The following is a 21,994-nucleotide window of genomic DNA, read 5'->3' as shown; positions in this document are numbered from 1 at the left end:
GTCATGGAAAATGTGTTTGATTAAATTCAATATTCATTCATGATAAAAGAGAAGATGAAAACTCAATAAATTACCAATAAAAGGAAATTTCCTTCTTTAAGAGTATAACAAAAAACCTATAACACATATCGCACTTTATAGTGAAATTGAAAGCTTTACCAGCAGTAACACAAGGATGGCTGCTATTGGATGCATTCTTCACCATTATATAGGAGGTGCTTCCCGGTGCAATAAAGCAAGAGAAGGAAATCAAAGATTTAAGTACTAGAAGGGTAGAACTAAGATTCTCATTATTTGTTTATGACCAGGTTATATGTTGAGCACATTCTTAATCTACAGATAAACTATTAAAATTTTAATGATCACTGGATATCAAGTTAATATAAAAATTAACTTTATTTCATTTCTGTATACCAGCAGTAAGCAAAATGAAGTTTTAGAATATTTTGTTTTTAATAGCATAAAAAAATCTCAAATACATGGTAATAAATCTATGAAAGATATGCATGGCTTCTACATAGATAAGTATAAAATGCTCATGAAATAAATTAAAATTCTAAAAAATGAGGAAATACAAAAATAAAAAATTCTATTGATTAGAAAACTCAGTATAGTATAAATATGAATTCTTCCCATGTAGGTATTGATTTGATACAAATCTTGATTAAAATTCCAGTGGGGTGTTTATTTGTTGGTTGATGTAACTGTTTTGGTGAAAACTGGTATGCAGGTTCTAAAATTTATCAGCAAATTTGAAGGGATGGGAAGAACCAAATCAATCTTGAAGAATAAAGTTGAAGAACTCAACTCTAATAGATAAAAAGATGTTATACTGATAGGCTAAGTGAAACAGTTTGTGATTGGCACAAGAATAAACAAGTAGACCTTGTTATTACAAAGTAGAGAATCTGTAAACAGACTTACTCATATATGGATTGTTGACTCATTGCAAAGGTGCCATCCATATACATGAGGGGAAGATGGTATTTATTTTTTTTAAAGATTTATTTATTTATTCATGAGAGACACACACAGAGAGAGAGAGGGAGACACAGGCAGAGGGAGACTCTGGCTCCATGCAGGGAGCCCAACATGGGACTTGATCCCAGGTCTCCAGTATCACACCCTAGGCCGAAGGTGGCGCTAAACTGCTGAGCCACCCAGGCTGCCCAGAAAGATGGTCTTTAAACCTGTGGTGCTGGTGGGGGTGCAAGAGGGGTTGTATATAAATGTAAAAAGGAATCTTGATCCCTCTCTTCATCATCAAACCCCAAAAAATGTATTCTAGATGAACTATACTGTCTAGTATATTAGCCACTAGCAACAAATGCCTATTTTGATTCAAATTTAATTAAACAATTAATAAAATTAAATAAATGGAAATAAATTTTAAAAATTTTAATTAAAAAAACAAGATTAAATCAAACATCTATTTTTTTCTCAGTCTCACTGGTCACATTTTAATTGCTCAGCAGCCACCTATTCATTTCATCATTGCAGAAAGTTTACATTGAATAGCACTGTGTTAGGAAGTCACAGTTTTCTGGAGCAAAACAAACAGAAAAAGGAAGTACTAAGTTGAAGTAGGAGACGTTTCAGAGGGGATTCACCATTTAAGGTCAGGCAGTGAATATCTGGGGAAAGGACATTCCAGGCAAAGAAAATAGCAAATGATAAGTGCTGAGAGCTGTGATCTTACTAGGTGCATTCAGAAAATAGCAACAAATCTAATGTGGTTGGAGTATGGCAAGTAATCGGGGAGTAGGTGGAGAGTAAGAGAGAGTCAAGTAAGACAGGGGCAGGAGAGGAAGTCATGAGGTCCTCACAACAATGTATAAATAAGGTCTCTGGTTTTTACTCTGAATGAGATGAAAAGACACCAAGGAGTTTTAAGTAATGATGGATGCCATCTGACTGCTTTTGATGGGATCATGATGGCTCCTGTGTTGGGAAAGGCCCACCTAAGAGCAGAGGTACACACCCGTATACATGGGTATATATAAGATACAGATCTGTATGTTTGCATATATAATGTATGTCCATCTGGAGTAGAGACCTGCTTGGAGACCAGTTCAAGTATGCAAGAATCCATTCAAGATGATGGTGGTGGCTTGCCCTGGATAATAGCAATGTGGACAGGGAAGGGAGGTTTGACTTTCTCATTGAATACATGCGAGGTGTGAGAAAACAAAAGGAAACAAAAATAATACCACATTTTAGCTTGGGCAACTGGAATAGTTGAGTTGCCATTATTTGAGATGTGGTCAGAAAAGATTTGAAGTAGGGGGCACCTGGGTGGCTCAGTCAGTTGAGTGTCTGACTTAGGTCAGGTCATGATCTCAGGCCTGTGACATCGAGCCCCACAGTGGATACCACTCTGGGCTCAGTGCTGCACATGAAGCCTGCTTAAGATTCTCTCTCCCCCCTTCCCCCTCCCTAAAGAGAAAGAAAAAGAAAGAAAGAAAAAAAGAAAGAAAGAAAGAAAGAAAGAAAGAAAGAAAGAAAGAAAGAAAGAAAGAAAGAAAGAAAGAGGGAGGGAGGGAGGGAAGAAGGGAGGAAGGGAGGAAGGAAGGAAGGAAGGAAGGAAGGAAGGAAGGAAGGAAGGAAGGAAGGAAAGAAAGGTTTGAGGGGAAAGACCAGCAGCTCAGTTTTACACATTTTGAGTTTGACATGTCTGTGACACATTCAAAGGAGATACTGAGAAGACAGTTGAACATGGGAGCAAAAGTTCCTTTGTATTAATATGTGATTCTAAAAACTGGAGGATGGTGGCAAAACCATGGCAACAGATATTTAGAGAAATTAGAAAATTAGAATGCGTCTTCAGAGATTTTTCATATAAGACAACCATGTGGCTTCCATTTCCTTTTCCAACTGTTAAGGGCTTTGCCTGTCTTAGTCTGTTTGAGGTGCTAAAGCAAAATAACCACAGACTGGGTATCTTACAGACAACAGAAATTTATCCCTTACAGTTTTAGAGGCTGGGGAGCCCAAGATGATGGTGCCAGCATAGCCAAGTGGGGCCTCTTCTGGGCCACTGACTTCCTTTATCCTTACCTGATAGAAGGGGCTCCGTGGGGTCTCTTTTATAAGAGGACTAATCCCATTCATGAGGCCTCCACCCTCATGACCTAATCACCTCCCTAAAGCACCCCTTATTAATACTCTTCATTATCCTTGGAGGTTAAGGGATTCAACATGTGAATGAGGGGGGGCACAGATATTCAGAGCATAGCTCTACCCCACACACCACAGCAACCCCAGACAGTTGATGGTTCCCACGTTTGTTCCCTCTGTGAAGTTACCCCTTCCACACAGGACACATTCCCAGGCAGCACCTTGAGTCAAGAGGTTTTGACAAAGTGGCTGGGGTGAGACAATAGGATCAATATTTTACAAATCTTCCCAGTTGATTCTTATGTGTACCCAGCTTGGAGAGTTGCTATTTTGGGCCTGTGGTTCTCAACATTTACAAAACAGACTGCTCTCTTATATGAGAATTAATAAATTTGGAAATACCTCACAGTGAGGAAAGGAAAGCTTTGCAAACGAGAGATAGGAGTTCAGGTGTCAATTAACTTTTTGTACAGCTTGGACTATGAATGAGTATAACAATCTTATCAGTGTATCCCTATGAATCCTGTCTTCCCACAAATGCATCCTAAAGTAGTCACATGCGCGTGCTTTGGAGTCTATAAATCAGATACCTCTAGGTTGATAAATATCTCTCATCTTTAAAACTCTAAGAATCATAGTAGACACACACACACTCCACACCCATACACACACACACACACACACACACACACAATTCTTGTTATCCGCGATGGTTATGTGCCTTACAGCAACCACAGACACTAAATTAGCAAATATTGGACCATTGCTCCTAGGGAAATGTAGTAAGATTCGATTCCTGCAAGCCTCTGGTCACAACATTCTCATCAACCGATCAACACATAACCTAATTTGAGTTGTGTTTCAGGTTAAGGACACCTTATTAATATATACTGTTAATTTATCAACATTGAGCTCACAACCAATGGCACCGTAACTCATACCACGGTGAAGCTTATTCTAGCACATGTTTTCTTATAAGGCACATCGCAGCCTCCTTGTGCTTGGAATCCTAGATGGCTTTTCTGCACCACACTTGGCGTCCATTTTAACAGTGAAATCATTAAGAAAGAGCACAGAAATGGAAAAGAAATGGCATTGGATAGACCACAAATAAGATACTTGTTGACAGTATGCGAGCTAAGACAAGGAGACAGAGCATGGCCTGGTTCCACTTCAGCTGGACACGTGTCTAGTGGGCAGCTCAGGCTTTTTGCTGCTTTGTGCATGTGTCAAGGAGTCTGAGAGCACCTCCGTTTGGGGGGGTACAAATAAATATGAGTGAGTAAGCGATTCACAAATAATGAGGACCTGCAAATAATGACTATTGAGTATATACACATACGTACATATATGTATGTTATTGTTCTATGGATAATTCCAAAATGTATAAGCCATGTGATCTTATGTTATCTAAATGATAAGGAAATTATCAATTTCATTTTACTGAATTACTCCATTTCTGTTAAATCAATATTTACCTCGTCATGTTACTCTCCCAGTTATATGCCTCATATTAGTCAATGAAGTCTCATGTTAACTATAACAACTCTAAGAGACACGAAGGAAATATGTATATACACACAGAGAGCGGTGAAGGTGCTTTCAGCAAAATTATCAGAAAATATTGATGCAGAAGACATTCATGACGTCTTGACGGCTTGAAAAGCAAGCCATTGAGGGCAGAGACACAGATAATCCAGTTAGGAGGCAGCTAAGTGTCTTCAGAAGCCCCAGAATATTGAAATACATTCACACTAAAGTGACAATCCCAGAATGTAACAACCCAGTGAAAAATAATGTTACAGCTTGAAACATTTCCTATTGATCCCGTTTTGCAAATGAGGAAAGCAGGGAGGTTGGGGAAGGCAGGCTCAAGAATCATTAGGGAGCAATCAGGGACGGAACACCTTGTCTCTTTTCTCCTAGCCTGAACATTTTTCCACTAGAAAAGGCCATGTTCTATCAATGTCTCATTGCTTGTAGCCAATAACATATTCTCTAGTTATATGAATCAAGTATTATAATTATAAAAACATGACAAAATGCTGAATCAGTAACTTGCAAATGTGTAACTTTAAAAAAAATCCAGTTATGAGTCTAGAATCAGTGTCAAACAAATGATTCCACATAGGTTTAAATACCTTTAAGCCTTACAAGCTAAAAACTACAAAGGGAACTTCTTTTGAGTAGATAATTTCCCAAACTCTGTTAAAGACTGAAAATTCTAAACAGAGTACTGTAAATACAGTTTAAAAATAAGGAGTCAGGATAACATGAATCCCAGTGGCTGGCCCTATAGAAATGTTCACAGCTTTTTTTTTCTTCCACACTAAATCCACCGTTTTTTCTATAATGAAATGGTTTTATGTTCAAGATGTTTCTCATCATCAAACATTGCATTGTAAGGACAATTGTTTCAGTGGGGAGCCTGATGAGTGCTAGAGCCAGCCTCAAACTTTTGTGACAATGCATATTCCATGGCTTACGCTCACCCTTTCTCGTTGTACCACCACTAGGACAGCTGGATCTAGTTTTGCTGACTCAGTAAATTGAAAGACCACTCTGCTCGCTGAAAAAGCTCTCCATGTGCTTCTGGGACAGGAGCTCCTGAGACCATTCCCTGCGAAGGCTGGAGAATATGAGATATGTAACAGCAAAATTATTTGTACTTTAGGGATTTCAACAATAAGGCCTTCTTGATAGCTCTGAGAGTTAATAACTAAGGATCATTATTCAGAGGCAGCCTTGTTTACATCAAGCTTTGCTCCAGAATCCTGGCTGTTCCTCTCTTTCATCTCCCAGGCTTTCCTGAACACAGCACTTCCTATCTGACCTCCCAGCTTTTAATCACATCTATCACCATCCGCTGTTAATCCTGAAGGAACACAGGGTCTGCAACTGTGTTGCTTAAACAGCATGTTTTTTTCTTTACGCTGTTATCACGCTAAAAAATAGGAGCCAGCCTAAGATAAATCAAGTTCTTAATTACTCAAGTGCTTTACATACAATCTGTATATTTGAAATCTTCTCAGGGAGAGACACCAGTAGACCCATGCTGCCTTTCAATTTTTGAGTGTATTTATTAAATTTCATAGATTTTTCTGCCCATTGCATCTGTCTTTCCTGTCTTGTGTCCCTATGTCTCCTTACTGCAACTCTCTTTGCATTTGGGTAAAGGACCGTTTTCAACAAAGTAAAATCTTGACTCTTACACAGATATAAAAATAAAAACTAAAAAACACATTTGAAAGATTTCATCTAGCGCATTATTAATGAGGAAACTGGTAAGACGTCACAACCAGTCCAAAGGAGAATCCAAGGGACAGACATAGCTGTACATCACTAATATTGAAATTAATATGCAAATGGAGGCGGGACTGGCTTCTTCCATAGTGAAGGAGGGAGAGCCCATGGAACCTGGGCCAGATGAAATTTGCTAGTGTATGGACAATCGTTTCTTGTTGTAAGGAAATAATGCCTTGCTTGCTAAGCAAATAAGTAAGTGATAAATAAATAAGTAAATAATAAGTAAACAAATAAGTTAGTAAATCTGGAAGCCTCTGTTAAAGGATAATCTCATATAAATGTATGTCTTGGAAGTTAGAGATAGTGAATTTCTCTGGAGAGATTAGAAGGCTTATCTCCCCCAGAGATATTTGCCTACATTCTAAAACTGATCAAAACAAAACAAACAAAACAAAACCCTATGGACTGGTGCCTTTCCTCAGATGTCTGTTGTATTCTAGAGCCAGAATTCCTCTTTCCCTCTGTGAAGGGGAGGAGAAGATGTGCTCAGCCATCCCCTAAGACCAAGACCTCCAAGTCTCATAATTTGGGGGTTTCCTCTTGAGGTACAACCACAGCATGTGCAGGTGCTTCTGGTACTCCCTGGATTGGCCCCAGGGAAATTGGGCGGTAGAGAACCGATGCTGCTAGGATTTTCTGTGAGGAAATTGTCCCTGATCCGGGGACTCCTGTGTCTGTTAGCGTAGCTCTCTCTATCATCCATCTGTCTAAAGCTAGATCTAGTTAGAAAGATAGAGATAAATGGATATAATTCAGGTAGGATGGGATGATAACTGGTTAACTTGCAAGTAGGATAACATCTCATACTCTTCATAGTTTCAGACTTGCAAAACGGCCAGTTTTCAATTTACAAAGCTCTAAGACAGCTAAAAGCCGTCATAGAATCAGAATGGTTGTACTCTAGTCTGGACAGCACATTGTTTTTATTCATTCATTTATTCCCTCATTTCTTTAATATCTTCTGCATCTTGTGCCAAGCCCCTGTGCCTTGTGCCACAGATACTGTGGGTAGCAGATCAGAAACTATCACTCTTCTCATAGAGCCTGCAGACTAGTGGGGAAGACCCATAGAATAAATCACAAAATACTGAATCATAAATTATGATAAAGTCTGCATCCTTTACAGTCATAATTTCTAAACATCAGGTAATGCAGTCATGTCTGAAAAAGCGGTAAAGAGGCCCTGGATGAACAGTTTTGAGAGATTCCCCTATTAGCAAAGCACATGAGTTGTGGAGCATGGCTACTGGGCACTTGTATCCAGTGTTCAAAACCTATTGTGATGATTCCATTGTGTCTGCTTTGCCCTGAAATCTAGGTTATCTAATAAATGCAACATCTGTTTAACTTCTTATTTTGTAGAACTTTTTTTTAAAAGAATGAAATCACTTACAGAAACTACCATAAAATTGTAATTTTAGAATTTCAAAAGGCAAAACATTTCTGTGCACTGTCCTTTAAGGGTTGTCCAGCACCTTGGCCTTGGATTAAATTTACAACACCTTAAAAGACCTTTGGAATCATGTGTTAGTTGTGAGCCAGTGGATGCTGCACGCTAGGAAGCGCCTCTCAGTGTGACTGAAAAGACAAAGAGACAAAGGCCTCAAGCAGGTATATTGTCCTGCATCTTTGGCAGCTACTTGGCCAGAGTTGAACTTCCTCATGAGGCCATTGATTTACCAGAAGGAAAGAAGAATGTTCTGTTGAATAATAAAAGCAGAGTCCAGTGGGAGTTAGGCTAACAGATTTGCCTGATTAATAATCATAAACTTCTAATAGCCAAAGTTGAGTTGGCTAAAATCATAGAATTTCAGGCCTACTATACTGTCTCCTATGTTTATCTTCCAAAATTGGGAAATGGAGGCTCAGATTTTTTTTTAATTTTTATTTATTTATGATAGTCACAGAGAGAGAAAGAGAGAGAGAGAGGCAGAGACATAGGCAGAGGGAGAAGCAGGCTCCATGCACTGGGAGCCCGACGTGGGATTCAATCCCAGGTCTCCAGGATCGCGCCCTGGGCCAAAGGCAGGCGCTAAACCACTGCGCCACCCAGGGACCCCTGGAGGCTCAGATTTTACGTGACTTTTCTTAAGTTCACATTCCATTCCAGATCTGCAACTCAAATATCCTGATGGTCTCTATACTATATCACTATCTGGCCACCCATAATTAATACCATTAGCTTATACAGCATGTTTTCTGTAAGGAAATTAATTTACTGATAAAGCTCTATGGTGAGCTGAAATGCAAGACAGCAATAAAAGTAACAGCTATTGTTTCCAAGAAAAATAATGATGCACACATGGAAGGCAATGAGGCTGTCAAAGTTGTCTCCTGTCTTATTTAGCAGACCTGTCTATTCAAAATTCTGGTGACCTGGAGAAAGGTGGGAGTGAAATTACGTATCTTGTTTTGATGGTCGATCCATGTGAATGTATTAACTAAAAAGAGGGGAAGAAATTACCTACTGTTTTCCTCCAATTTGGAATAGTCCTCTATAATACAGAAGAGTTCTGTGACTTAACAGCGCATATAGAGCAGAGTTTTGACAACTTCCAATCTGTTTCTTATCTATTAAGTCAGAGGCCCTTTCATTAATCTGTTCATGTGCCTGCATCTATCACAGTAAATATAATGTGAAGTCAATTTCTAGGGAAGTTGAAGGCTACATACAATATGCCTATCTTCTGTTACAAACTGTAGGATTTTTATTTCATTTAATAATTTTGGTAATCATTATGACGGTAATGTTTACAGACATTCAGGTGTCAGTGGCTATTACTCTAGTGAGTACTCAAAGGTACTTTATTTTTGTGTTCATTGCGTTGCTGATGCTGTATCAGAAGGGCTCAGCTCAAGGGAGTAACTTCCTATGGCACTGCATAACTATGCACATCACACAACACCAAAATGAATATTTAAAGTTCGATTTAAAAAGAAATTGATGTGCACTCATAATTAAATGTTGTCTGAAGAGAGATATATATAGGCCATAAAAATTTGACTTTCCTTTTGCTGGTAACAGGAATGATTTTTTAAGAGTAGAAAAGTCATTGCTTACATTATGTGACTTAAAATACTTTAGAAATTCAAAGATACACCTTTTTTTCACATTGTAACATCTCTGAAATCAAAGTGTGTCAACAATCAACGTTTTATAATTATAACAGGCAGCTATGTTTTTTCTTTTATAAGATAAAATAAAATCATGATGCATCTTTAGACAGTCGAATATTGGATTCGATGAATTGAAATGTGTCACAAATTCTAATAATTAGTTTTCTTAATATTTTTCACCATAGACATTTCCTGGTTAAATTATCTTAAAAAGTAAAATAAAATCACTGCAAATGCATGGCAATTGTATAAACTTCAGGGAAAAGAATCACCATAATTACCATAATTAATTTAAAGAATTACCATAATTTAAAAATTTTAAGAATCCATTTGTGTTGATTCTACCTCTCAGAGAGGTTTGATGACTAGAAAAATTTGACTCAGATAAAAGGTGATTTTGATTTTCTTTATTTATTTTAACTTTTGCAGACTAGTGATGGTCTCCTCTCTTTCTTCCCCATTTCTGCATACAAGAAACTGCATGGACCGTCATACAGCACAATGGCTCTGACTTAACAAGAGTCAGAAATACTAACCCAGAGAACCCATATGCTGGGTTTTTCGAGTATGTGGCCAGCATGGAGCAGCTCCAGGCCACAATTAACCTTGCCGAGCACTGTGAACAGGAGCTTACCTACTACTGCAAGAAGTCACGACTTGTCAATAAACAAGGTAAGGAAACTGAGGCATCTGGCCTGCTGTGCATATTGCACAGTGCACTTTACTTAACCAGCTCCTGAGGATTTTAATTATGCCAAGGTAGTGGCACTTAGCCACTGAGAGTGTATGCCCCCTGTATACTTAGCAAACAGGTCACAGTCTGGAAGTCACAGCGATGCTTTTGCCTGAAGAAAAGAACAAGGTCAATTTACGCTGAGCTTTGTTCAAAGCCTTGATTGCCTTCGGAGTCTCTTCCTGGCCTTAATCAGATAACTCTACAGAAAAGGACTCCATTCTGATCCTCAGTGAATGCTCAGTGTTTATCCCTTATAAAGGGCAACCGATGCATGTGGTTTGTCTTGTCATGGAAAAGAGCTAATGAAAATATGACTTACTTTTCTGAAAGTGACTATTCTGTGTGACTCTTTTTCATGGATTGTTGGCGGTTAGCCTCTGGGTAAAATTGAAAATTAGAAGAGGCTGCTGAAAACAGTTTATTCAGTAGGATAAGTAGGAATCAGAAAACCTTTTTTAATCTTTTATTCTACTTTTTATGACTCTTAAATTCTGTTTTTAGTTTTGTTTTCTCTTTACAATATCTGGTTAGGTGACAATATCTTGGGTCCCACCAGCTTCGCCTTGGTGTGGGCCTTAATGGAGCATTTCTGGAATTACTACAGGAGCCTTCCACCTGGCCTCCTGGAGGCATCTTTCCATTCCTTCTCCCCATCCAAGATGCACTCTAAAATGTTAGTCTTTATGAAGGGAATTAACCACTCAGAAACAGTGCCACCATCGTGACATTTTGCCACGTCTTCCTCTTCATGGTCTGTCCAAAACAGACTCTTCCATCTGGATGTCAGAAGTGCATGTGCTCGACCCACCCTGCTTATGCAACTTTCATGCCACCCCACAACACACTATTTTCTAGCAGCAATATCAAGGTATATTTCTCTTTAGAAATTAGAGAAGATTCTAAGACATCTGTATAATAAAGTCATTGGTGAATGTTTACCCCTGTTTGGTATCTTACGAGAGGTCTGGATAGCATGACAAGAGTTTTAAAAGACCTGCATTTCATATATGAATATCATATGTCATCTGGATTAAGCATCTTGGGATGGCACTTGAACTTGTCATTTCTAGTGAAGCACCTCTTTTACTTATTCTCCACCCATGTAGTACAACCAGATTATTCTCTCCCTTATGCCTGACTTCACACACCTTCCTCCTCCTTTTCTACCTCCTTCTCCTATTTCAGAAGGTTCTCATTTGACTTTTACCCCCACCAACCCTTTCATCTTTCTGGTCTTCCCTCAAATCTTACCTCCTGAAACCTCAATCCTATTTGTGAATGACCATCAGATAGTTTGTAGTGCAAAGAGCATAGGATTTAAAGGCAGGGAAAGATGTAAGTTCAAATTCTTGGGCTCTCATTGATTAAGTATAGAGCTTGGATAGATGAGTCTTTATCAACCTTTGCTTTCTCTTCTACGACATGGGGCCAGTAATGGGATGTGGTGGTGATTGGGTGGCACAACACAACACATATAAAGTGCCTGAAGTGAGCTTCTGTCTTCCCAGCTCTCTGGTACATCACGGTTGTAGTTAACATAGCAGTTAATATGCAACTGATGGTTCAGTTGTTCATTGTTGCTAAATATTGATCTTGGAATCTAAGAATATAGATAAGCAAATATGGAATTGGATTCTAAGAAGAATGAGAACCTTAATTATAGAAAGATAAATGAATAGAATGCAACAAAATGAGTGGAACTGCTTAACTAGAAAAGAAAGACAAAAAGGAAGACAAACAGCAAAGTCATAAATGAACCAAACTCTGAAAGAACCAGCAAACAAAATCCCCACAGAGTTAATAAGCAAACACCACCCAAAGAGGACAGACAATACAGAGAATGAAGGAACCCCTACCTTCATGGCCAGTGGTACCCATCTTTTGCTGAGACTCCCCAGATGTTCCAGCCAGGCTTGAGAGCCACTAGTAAAGAAAATTAACTCCTAGAAGGCTGTAGAACAAGAAATGATGATAATTATTAAATACACAGATTTTCCTAAGGTTCATAACCCTAGAGTTCATGTGGAATGAACTTGATTTAGAAAAGAGAGAGAGAACAATTTAGATGTTGAGTTCACAATAAGAGATACATGGAAAAGAACAGGAAGGAGGTGTCAGGCCAGTTTAATTTACAGTTTCAAATCTTGAACATCTAGCAGTTTTAAGTAATAATGGTGCCATTATCATGGATGAATAAGGTGGGATGTGTATGTAAATACATTTTCTGCAAGCTGTGGAGCTGTGACTCAGCACATTGGACAGATGACCAATGTAGATACTCATGTCATTTGGAATTTTAACTACAGGAAGTAGAATGTCTGACCCTGATCTCTGATATTTTATAATTTTAATTTTTAACTTAAAAAATGTCTCATGATTTTCTTCATTCTTTCTTATACTTACCTAAATTCTTTAGGACACTTCAAGAACTCTTAAAGGGAACCAAATGTACTTGGTACCTTTAAAACATTCAGTGGTTTCTATTTTATAGAGAAGATGGAAATTTAAAAGTGACAATATTATTCAATATTTAGGAATAATTTATTTTATTTTAAATCTATGAACGCATAATGTTTTAAGCAGTATGTTGAAAAATATCTGTTAAATGTTTCAAGGTGATTTCACCATCTGTTGATGAGTTTATTATGCAATATAAAAAAAAAGATGAAAAATCTTGACTTTAATGTCTTTGTCCATACACAAAGACTCGAAGATTTCCAATTAACTCGAAGTTCTGGCATGGTATGGGCTGGTATGTATAGTAACACTGGGAGAGAGTTTGTTGGCATAGTAGAGGTCCCACCTAATAGTAAGTCATTATAAGCTTTGGCATTTATAAGTAAAGGAGAAATTAATAAAAGTCCCAGATTTTCAGTTGGGCTCAATAACTTAAAAGTTTTCCAAGTCAATAGAAAAATGATCTAATACCTTTGAGGAGCTGACTGATTTGCTGTCACATTCTTCTCATGCCCTGATTCTCAAATGACTATGATTTTTCCTCTCTATCTATTGTTTTTTCGAAGATAGATGGCCTGCATTCCTCACCTGAATGTCTATTCTTTGCTCTAGTTCTTTGGCATCATGTTTAGCCGTAACTCTGAGAAGGAGCTGGAAGCTGAACATTCATCATAGAAAGAAATGCATTTGGCTAAGGGAAATTTTGTTTTTGAGTGTAGTATTTGCTCAGGCATAAGATCTTTCAGTGTTATTTCTATAGTCTTCAAATAAATAGCCAAGACATTAAATAGAAGAAAAAAAATACATACTTCCAAATAGATCTTAAATCATAACAAGGGAGTGCCATACCATGCCTGATGTTTAATAAACAACTAATATGTTTTCAGCCAATAAATATATTGAGATAAATCACAGACTTTCCATAACATTCTATAATGTTTTAATGGGCATTTCATGATCTCAAATGAAGTTTTTTTTCCTGATGTGTAAATTACTATGATTTATATTTTGATGTCTTCTTATTTCAAAAAATTGTTTTTAAAGAAATTACATATGTGAACTGCTCTCAGAACATCAAGTATCATGCCTGAATTAAGTAGGAACTACTAGTTTCTTTCCTACTTAAAGAATCTATTGACCATTTAAGATTAAATAATAAAATACATATTTTAAAACCCTTCTTAAGGCAATGCCATTAATAGGCATGTTTGGAATATCCCTATATCAATCAGTCTTCTTTTTTCTCCTCTTACTTACTCTTTTGAATGATTTGGGAAGGAAGGGAATGACCTGGGATGGAAGGCTATGAGGTATAGAGCAGATATCACATTTCTCTCATTTGTCTTTCAGATGGAAGCCCTCTGAGTTGGTGGGTCGGAAGAACCAATGAAACACAAACATACTGGGGAGGTTCTTTGCCTGATCCTCAAAAATGTACTTGTGGGTTAGAAGGAAACTGCATTGATTCTCAGTATTATTGCAACTGTGATGCTGACCGAAATGAATGGTGATTTCCTTATGAAAAATAAAATTTGTTTTTAAAAATGACTCACTCAGAACATATAGTATAGTGAGGCAGATACTGAACAAATTAGTACAGTGAAGAATTAGATAAAGGTATGTTTTGATGAAATCTTTTACAATCAATCTGAATCCTAAATGTTAAGACCAATATTTTTTTATTTGAATTTTTTGGTAATGGATCATAAATCATTACATTTTATTTTTGTACTAGGATGAATAGAAGCATTTGTTTCATGTTTCCTCTTCATTGTAAGTCAGTTATCATTCTCTTTAAAAATAAATGTAATTAAGAATTCTATTATTCTCAAAATATATTTATAGCCATCAATTACTAAAGTACATTTTTTCAATAATCTGCCTATAAAACCTTTAAACATGTAAACTTGGAATTTCTTACAATTATTTGAACATTTTTTAAGGACAAACCATGCCACAAAGAATTAATATTCTATTTATATCTTTTTAAAAAAGATTTTATTTATTTGAGACTGAGAGAGAGCACAAGGTGGGGAGGGGCAGAGGGAGAGGGATAAGCAGATTCCTTGCTAGCACAGAACCCCAACTTGACTCTGGGCTCCATCCCAGAACCCTGAGATCATGACCTAAGCCGAAGGCAGACACTTAACCAACTGAGCCACCCAGGTGCCCCTCTATTTATCATATCTTTAAAAAGGAAGTCTAAGACATTTAGGGATTTGAAAACTGAGCCTGAAATATTATTTTAAGTATAAGAGAAGTCTTATGTATATGTTTGCCTTTGAAAAGTTAAAAAAGATATTATGTTTGAGATTAGAATTGAAATGTACATTGGTTTTATTTATTTGTGCAGTGAAATGTTTCTCAACTTTCCTCTTCACACTTCAACATACCATATGCATATCTTACATCACTAAGCAACTGGATCTGTACATAAGAATTATTTTTAAAAATACTAATCATCAGTCTGGCTGTAAATATGATTGATTTGGTTACAGAATGTACTTAATTTCAGTAACATAGTCTGATGTTAATTGAGCTCATGTTTTGAATTTATATACTCTTATGTATTTACTTGGCAAACATCAGGGCTATATTATATTAAAAAGACAGATTCGTTTAGAATACCCTAAAAGGAGGTAGCTATATGGAGTCATATTATACTTTTAGTGTTACATGTTTGGTATGAAGAAAACTGTGTTACTTGCTCGAGCTCTAATTTTTCAAAATATCTACTTCCTTTGCAGGGCACTCTTTTTTCACTGCCTTCACACACACACACACACACACACATGCCTACACAATAATAGTGTATTTTAAAATGCACATAAAATGTTAATAGCAGTGCTTAACAGGGGAAAAAATAACGTAATCATCAATAATTTTCCAGTGCCTTTATAACATATTATTCATCATAATGTTTAAAAATAAGATTTTGAAACTCGTATATTACATTCTGCCCATGGTGAAGTAGGTTGCATAGAGCTAACCTTCCTCAGGTACCTTTATAATCCCAGGAGATGTATTTATAAAAACACCTACTTGAAGAAAATTAGGAACAACCAAGTACAGCTAGAAACTGTCAGGGCTGGAGGACCTTGACCCTTGAAAGAAGGGAATCCAAGTGGATGAGATAGTGTTTACATGCCTTTTCCCATGAGGGCACTGACCAGACCATATGCCATGAAGTGGTTAGGATGCTGAGGGGATACTAGATTTTTTTGGCATTTTTTTGGCTTGAGATTTCAGAGGACAGAGTTTGGGGCTGCCGAAGTGACTTAAATTTGATGCGGGAGTGGAAATTGCAGAAAGAAAGCTAGCTGGATGGAGGTCGCTCCACCAACTCCATTCTGATCCTTGGCTGCCCCGAAATGTACATACACAGGGGAGGTTTCTAGGAATCAAACAGACAGCTGCAGCTGGAAAACTGAACAAGTTCTAGAAACATTTCAGTGGCTATTACCAGAGGGGAGACAGAATTTGGAGTTTAAGTCTCACTAATTGAGACGGGCTTGTAAACTCCTTAGCTTTCTATAGCAATGACAGAAGGCCCATGTCTTCACAGTAAAGACCGTGTCACCAGAACTGAATATGATTGAAAACTAAGAACAGAACTGATGCCAGCCCACCTAAGGGAGTACAAAACCAAACCTCCACAACTTATTGTGATAAGACTGTGATTTAGCTGTCTGTGAAAACAAAAAGGAAGTCCCAAGGGAATGATAACAGAATCCAGAGTCTCTACGGTGTATCACCCATAATATTGAGAATATTATAACAATTGTTACATATTCCAAAAAAGTAAATTTGACCCAAAGTCAAGAAAAATAAGTCATTAAAAAAAAGAAAAGAAAAATAATAGTCATTATTAGAAATAAACCCTGGAACACTGATGTTTGACTAGTGAGCAAAAACTTTAAAGCAACTATTATAAACATGCTTGAAGACTTAAAGGTAAAATAACCACTAGGAGTGAAGAGACTGAGCAGATAAATGAGAACTGTATTTTCAAGAAGCAAGTAAATATTGGAATAGGAAAGCACAACATCTGAAATGAAAACTTCAGTGGACAGTTTGAATATAAGATCTAGCAGAAGAAATCTTTAATGAACCCAAAGATAACTTAATCAAGATGATTTAATATGAAGAACATGGTGGTTAGGTTTGGTGGAGATTGGAAGAAAAATTAACAGAATCTTTGTAGATTGCAAGTGATTTAACAGGCAAGAAATTGGAGTCCCTGAAGGATAAGTAAAATGAGGCAAAAACTATTTGAAGAAACAATGGCTGGAAATTTCTGAAATTTGTTTAAAAAACATCTGTGGTAGCAAGTCTCCAAGATGCCCTCCATGATCCACACTGCCTATTATTCACACCACTGTGTAATAACCTCCCCATGAGTGTCACCTGGACCTTGTGACTTGCTTCAAATAAATAGAATATGATAAAAGGGATGTGAGTCACTTCTGAGATTAGGTTACAAGAGACCATGACTTCTGATTTCCTTGCAACTCTTTCTCTGACTCTTATTTCGATAAAGCAATCTGCCACATTGTGCCAGCTGTCCTGGGGAGAGGCCCATGTGGCAAGGAATTGAGGATGACCATCAGCCAACAGCCAGTGAATATCCAAGGCCCTCAGTCCATCTGCTGGCAAGGAAGAGACTACCGCCAACAACCAACCACTTGAGTGAGCTTGGAAGCAGATCCTTCCCCTGTCAAGCACTGAGACAACTGCAGTTGTTGCCAACACTTTGGTTGTAGCCCAGGAGGGACTCTGAGCCAGAGTATCCTGTTCAGCTATGCCCAAATTCTTGACACACAGAAACTATAGATCATAAATATTGTTTTAAGTCACTGAGTTTTAGGATAATTTGTTATGCCACAGTAGATAGTAATACATCAGTGTACAGATGCCGGAAATTCAGAGGATCTGGAGCAGAATGAAAAACAGAGAAAACACACCTTGGCTAATTGTTCAAATTGCTTTAAAAAAAAAAAAACAATGATCAAAATAAATATTTTAAAAGCATCCAGGTTGTATAGATCTGGTGGGATCCCCATTCAGGGGAACAAAGATATAAATGAAGGTGACTTCTCATCAGAAGCACAGGTCAGAAGACAATGGGATGGTATCTTTAATGTGCTAAATAAAAGAGAAAGCAATGTCAACCTAGAATTCTATATTAAACAAATAGGTATTTCAAAAATGAAGGTAAAAAGAAAAAATGAAGATAAAATAAAGTTCTTTTCAAATTAAACAAATGCCGTATTTGTTGCCAACAGGACAGTAATGTATGAAATACTAACAGAAATCCTACAAGCTAAAAAGAAATAAGTCCAGATGAAAACTCAGGTCTTCAGGAAGGAATGACAAACACTGGAGATCATGAATATGTCAATAAATACAAAAGCAAGGTTTTAAATTCTTTTTTAATAATTCTTTTTAATTAATAATTAATAATAAAATAATTAATAATAATTAAGAATTAATTAAGAATTAATAATTCTTTTTTAATTAAAAATTAAGATTTGCTGTTTAATTACAACATTTATGACCTCTAGATTTAAAATATATGACAGCAATAACACAGGAACAGGTATGTGGAGGGGGAAAGCAGGGGCAGGGAAAGTTAAACATATTATCCTGTAGTAAGCTTTTAAGATTTTGTATTAAGTAATATAACATAAAATCTAACTAAAGTGGATGAATTAAAAATGCATTATGTAAGGATCCGTAAAGCAAATATTAAAATACTATAAACAGACATTTAGCTAAAAAGTGAATAAAAAATAAAATTGGATACAAGGAAATATGGAGCAAACCAAGAGAAGTACAAAAGAGGGAGCAGAAATACAAGAAATCCTATGGGAAAAAATAAAACAAATATGAAATTGGTAGATCTAAAAACACAGAATCAGTCATTATACTAAATGTAATTAATCATTTATTTGTGTGTATTTATTTTCTATTCCTTTTTTGTTACTGAATTTTAATTGACATACAATATTATATTAGTTTCAGGAGTACAACCTAGTGGTTTGATACTTATATACATTATGAAATGATCACCTCTCTATAACCATTCTACTTAAAACAAAGAAACTGGTCAACTGAATTTTAAAATCACCAACTATACTCAGTCTACAGGAGACATTAATATGTGGCCATGTTTTCATATGCTCAAATGAGCAATTTGATCCTTGCTCTTTTGTATGTGCAAGATTAGCTCAATATCTTGGCTTTGAAATGCAATAAGGTGGGATCGCTGGGTGGCTCAGGGTTTAGCCTTCGGCCCAGGGTGTGATCCTGGAGTCCCAGGATCGAGTCCCACGTTGGGCTCCCTGCATGGAGCCTGCTTCTCCTTCTGCTTGTGTCTCTGCCTCTCTCTCTTTCTGTGTCTCTCATGGATAAATAAATAAAATCTTAAAAAAAAAGAAACGCAATAAGGACTATCGTTTGTTTTATTTTTATGTTAATCAGAGTAATTTAAAAAATTTTGTTGTTCCTGTTTTTTAGGACCAATGACACTGGATTCCTTTCTTATAAGGAACATCTGCCAGTAAGGAAGATAGTGGTTACGGACACAGGTCGACCGCACTCAGAAGCAGCTTATAAACTTGGGCCTCTACTCTGCCGAGGAGATAGTAAGTAGTGGCAGTGGGTTAAAAATATTGCTGAGGAAGAATCTTGTTTCTATCATATAATAATTAATCACACTTCTGTCGTGAAAACGCATGAGCAGTGTCTGAAGTAATTCTTTTGGTCAGCCAACAAATAATGTACCCTATAAAGTGCAAAACCCTGTAATAAATGCTTGATGCCAAGGTTTGTTCAGATTTAAAGAGAAAAGAAACCACTGGGCATCTCAATTTGATGGGTTTATAAACATATCCCAGCATTCCTACATTTCTACATGCCATTATCCATATAGGAAAGCCTCAGTGCTTCATAAAATTGTAAAGAATGTATGTGAATTTTCTACTGTTGGGCCTGTGGTGAAATTAGAGCATCAATAGAATCAAATGCCAGTTTTATAAAGCATATTTCAACTTTTAATCTCATTTTTTTCCAGTTTGTGTGTCTGTGTGTTTACTCTAAATCAATGGCACATGCTGTTTTGTGTATTCAATATATTAAGACCCTAAACCAGAATTTTAAAATTCAAATATAGTTTCACAGAAAACATTTATTTTCAGCAGGGAATGAAATGAACATATGTATTCATACATATGGAGCCTGAGGCATTAATTATTTATGCTTTATTTCCAGGACTTAAAATGGAAATGGGAGAAACATTTATTTACGTTAAAAGTATACCCTAAAATAAAATTTTATTCTAGGGGCTCAACATAGGCAGAGATAAGAGATGATCTAACAATGCAGTGGATTTATGGAGATACATAACAGAAGTTGCTTAGTTAAAAAGCAAAGATGATACTGGCCTATAAAAATTTATATATACTTGTAAAAGACTGTCTGCCATTCTACCTACCATCCCTAATCTTTAGCATCTCTACTTCCTGTTCTGCCAGTAGGCCTCACACAATCACATGAAGATGACATAGGATATTGCTTGGAGAGAAAAATTATGTGCAAAGAGATGAGGTTGTAAACTCAGGATGCATCCAGGGGAGTACAATGATTTTGTGACTATAGAAAATTGTTGTACACGTCACACTCAGTTTTCACTGCTGGCTCTGATATTAACCCTGCAGGGACCCAGCCTGGCTTCCTCCTTCCCCCTTATTCCATTTGCCACAATCCCTGGGGAAGTGTCTTCATTTCTTCATTGACTGAGGTCACTACCACTCGTCCTTAGGGCTTCTTTCTTACACACTTCCTGCCATGAACTTAAACACACAGAGCACCTTTTCACTTAAAGCAGTGATTCTCCATGCAAAGCAGTTTTTCCATCAGTGGACATTTGGCAATATTGGGAGACATTTTTGGCTGTCACAATTGTTGGGGGTTGAATGCTTCTGGCTTCTAGAGGCAGACGTCAGGAGTGCTGCTAAATATCCTACAATGTGCAAGACTGCCCTCTGCAACAAAGAATGATCTGATCCAAAATGTCAATAGTGCTGAGGCTGAGGAACCAGAACATTAAACTTTTGTGACCATGGGGATGCAGAGGTGTATGGATTTACAAATAGTTTAAGTATTTAGAGACCTGCTAAATAATTTCTGACTTATTAATGAAACAGTAATTGAGAGTTTCTTTGGCCTTGTCTTAAACATCTATATTTTGGCTTGCGGCTCATCCTCACATGTCATAGGACTATTCTCTTCATGGAGGGCTCTTTCTTATTTTCTCAATCAGAAGAGCAATGGCTACAGAACAATGAATGCCCCTTTTTTTTTCTGTATGGGAAATCTGCACCCACAATGATCTGTACCCTAGGCACATTTTTTTCTTTCCAAATGAGATAGACTGTAGCTATGAGGCTTCCAGATATAGAATCATGCACAGTGGGCCTTGTAAGCAGAAGAAAGGTATATGGAAACTTTCCTAACTATCCTGAAGGCCACTAGGACCTGAACATTGAATAATTTAAGGCTGAGAAATAGCTTAATCTTCATGATCCAACTGAAAGCATGAAGACCAGATATAAATCTAAAGACCAAAAAAGTCACTTTTGATACAAGACCAGGGAAAATGATTAGGACTTGAACCAGACAGTGGCATGATGTATATGGAAGGGACTCACATAAAGAGGGAAATTGGGTATGATCTAGATGGGAGTTAAGGTTGAGGGGGTGTGAGGTTGATCTCTAGCTTTCTAATCTAAATAAAGTCAGTAGGACCATTGATTGAGGCAGTCAGGATGCTAGTAACCTTCACTGAAACAAAGAAGTTTTAGATTTTCTTTGAGAGAAAAATGGAAAGATGAGAATTGAAAAAAAAATGACATTTAGGTTTTCTCACACAAACATGTTGAAAATTTTTTATCTAGCCATATTTTTGTAGGAAAGAAGACAGAAGCCTGGAGAAAGCAGGACAAATAAACAAAAATGAGTATGAGAACTACTAGTCCCAAATATGAGCCTAGCCCTAATTAATTTATGCTGTCTTTTTCTAAGTTCTTCTTTAATCTTTGTATCAAATGCAGGTGATTATGAAATCCCATGGGACTGCTGCTATTATTGTGCAATGTCAGAAGTCATAGATAACATTGTTAGGTGTTCAGCCTAAAGCACAGCAGATATGAGTGATAAAGCCACTGTTAAAGTTGTGCTGCAGACACAAAAATTAGTAAA

The 21,994-nt window shown here is 37.0% G+C and overlaps 1 protein-coding gene across 1 annotated transcript in view; it reads left to right on the top strand.

Moving 5' to 3' along the window:
- CNTNAP4 (contactin associated protein family member 4) overlaps window positions 1-21,994 on the top strand; it is a 241,399-nt gene that overhangs the window by 167,260 nt on the left and 52,145 nt on the right. The window contains exons 13-15 of the mRNA XM_025426897.3: window positions 10,015-10,212; window positions 14,084-14,240; window positions 19,253-19,380. Coding sequence (XP_025282682.3) covers window positions 10,015-10,212; window positions 14,084-14,240; window positions 19,253-19,380 — 483 coding nt within the window. The remainder of the gene's footprint in view (window positions 1-10,014; window positions 10,213-14,083; window positions 14,241-19,252; window positions 19,381-21,994) is intronic.

The sequence above is a fragment of the Canis lupus genome, chromosome 5 (genome assembly GCF_003254725.2).
Source record: "Canis lupus dingo isolate Sandy chromosome 5, ASM325472v2, whole genome shotgun sequence".
NCBI lineage: Eukaryota > Metazoa > Chordata > Mammalia > Carnivora > Canidae > Canis > Canis lupus.
This window is presented reverse-complemented; position numbering and strand designations above follow the sequence as displayed.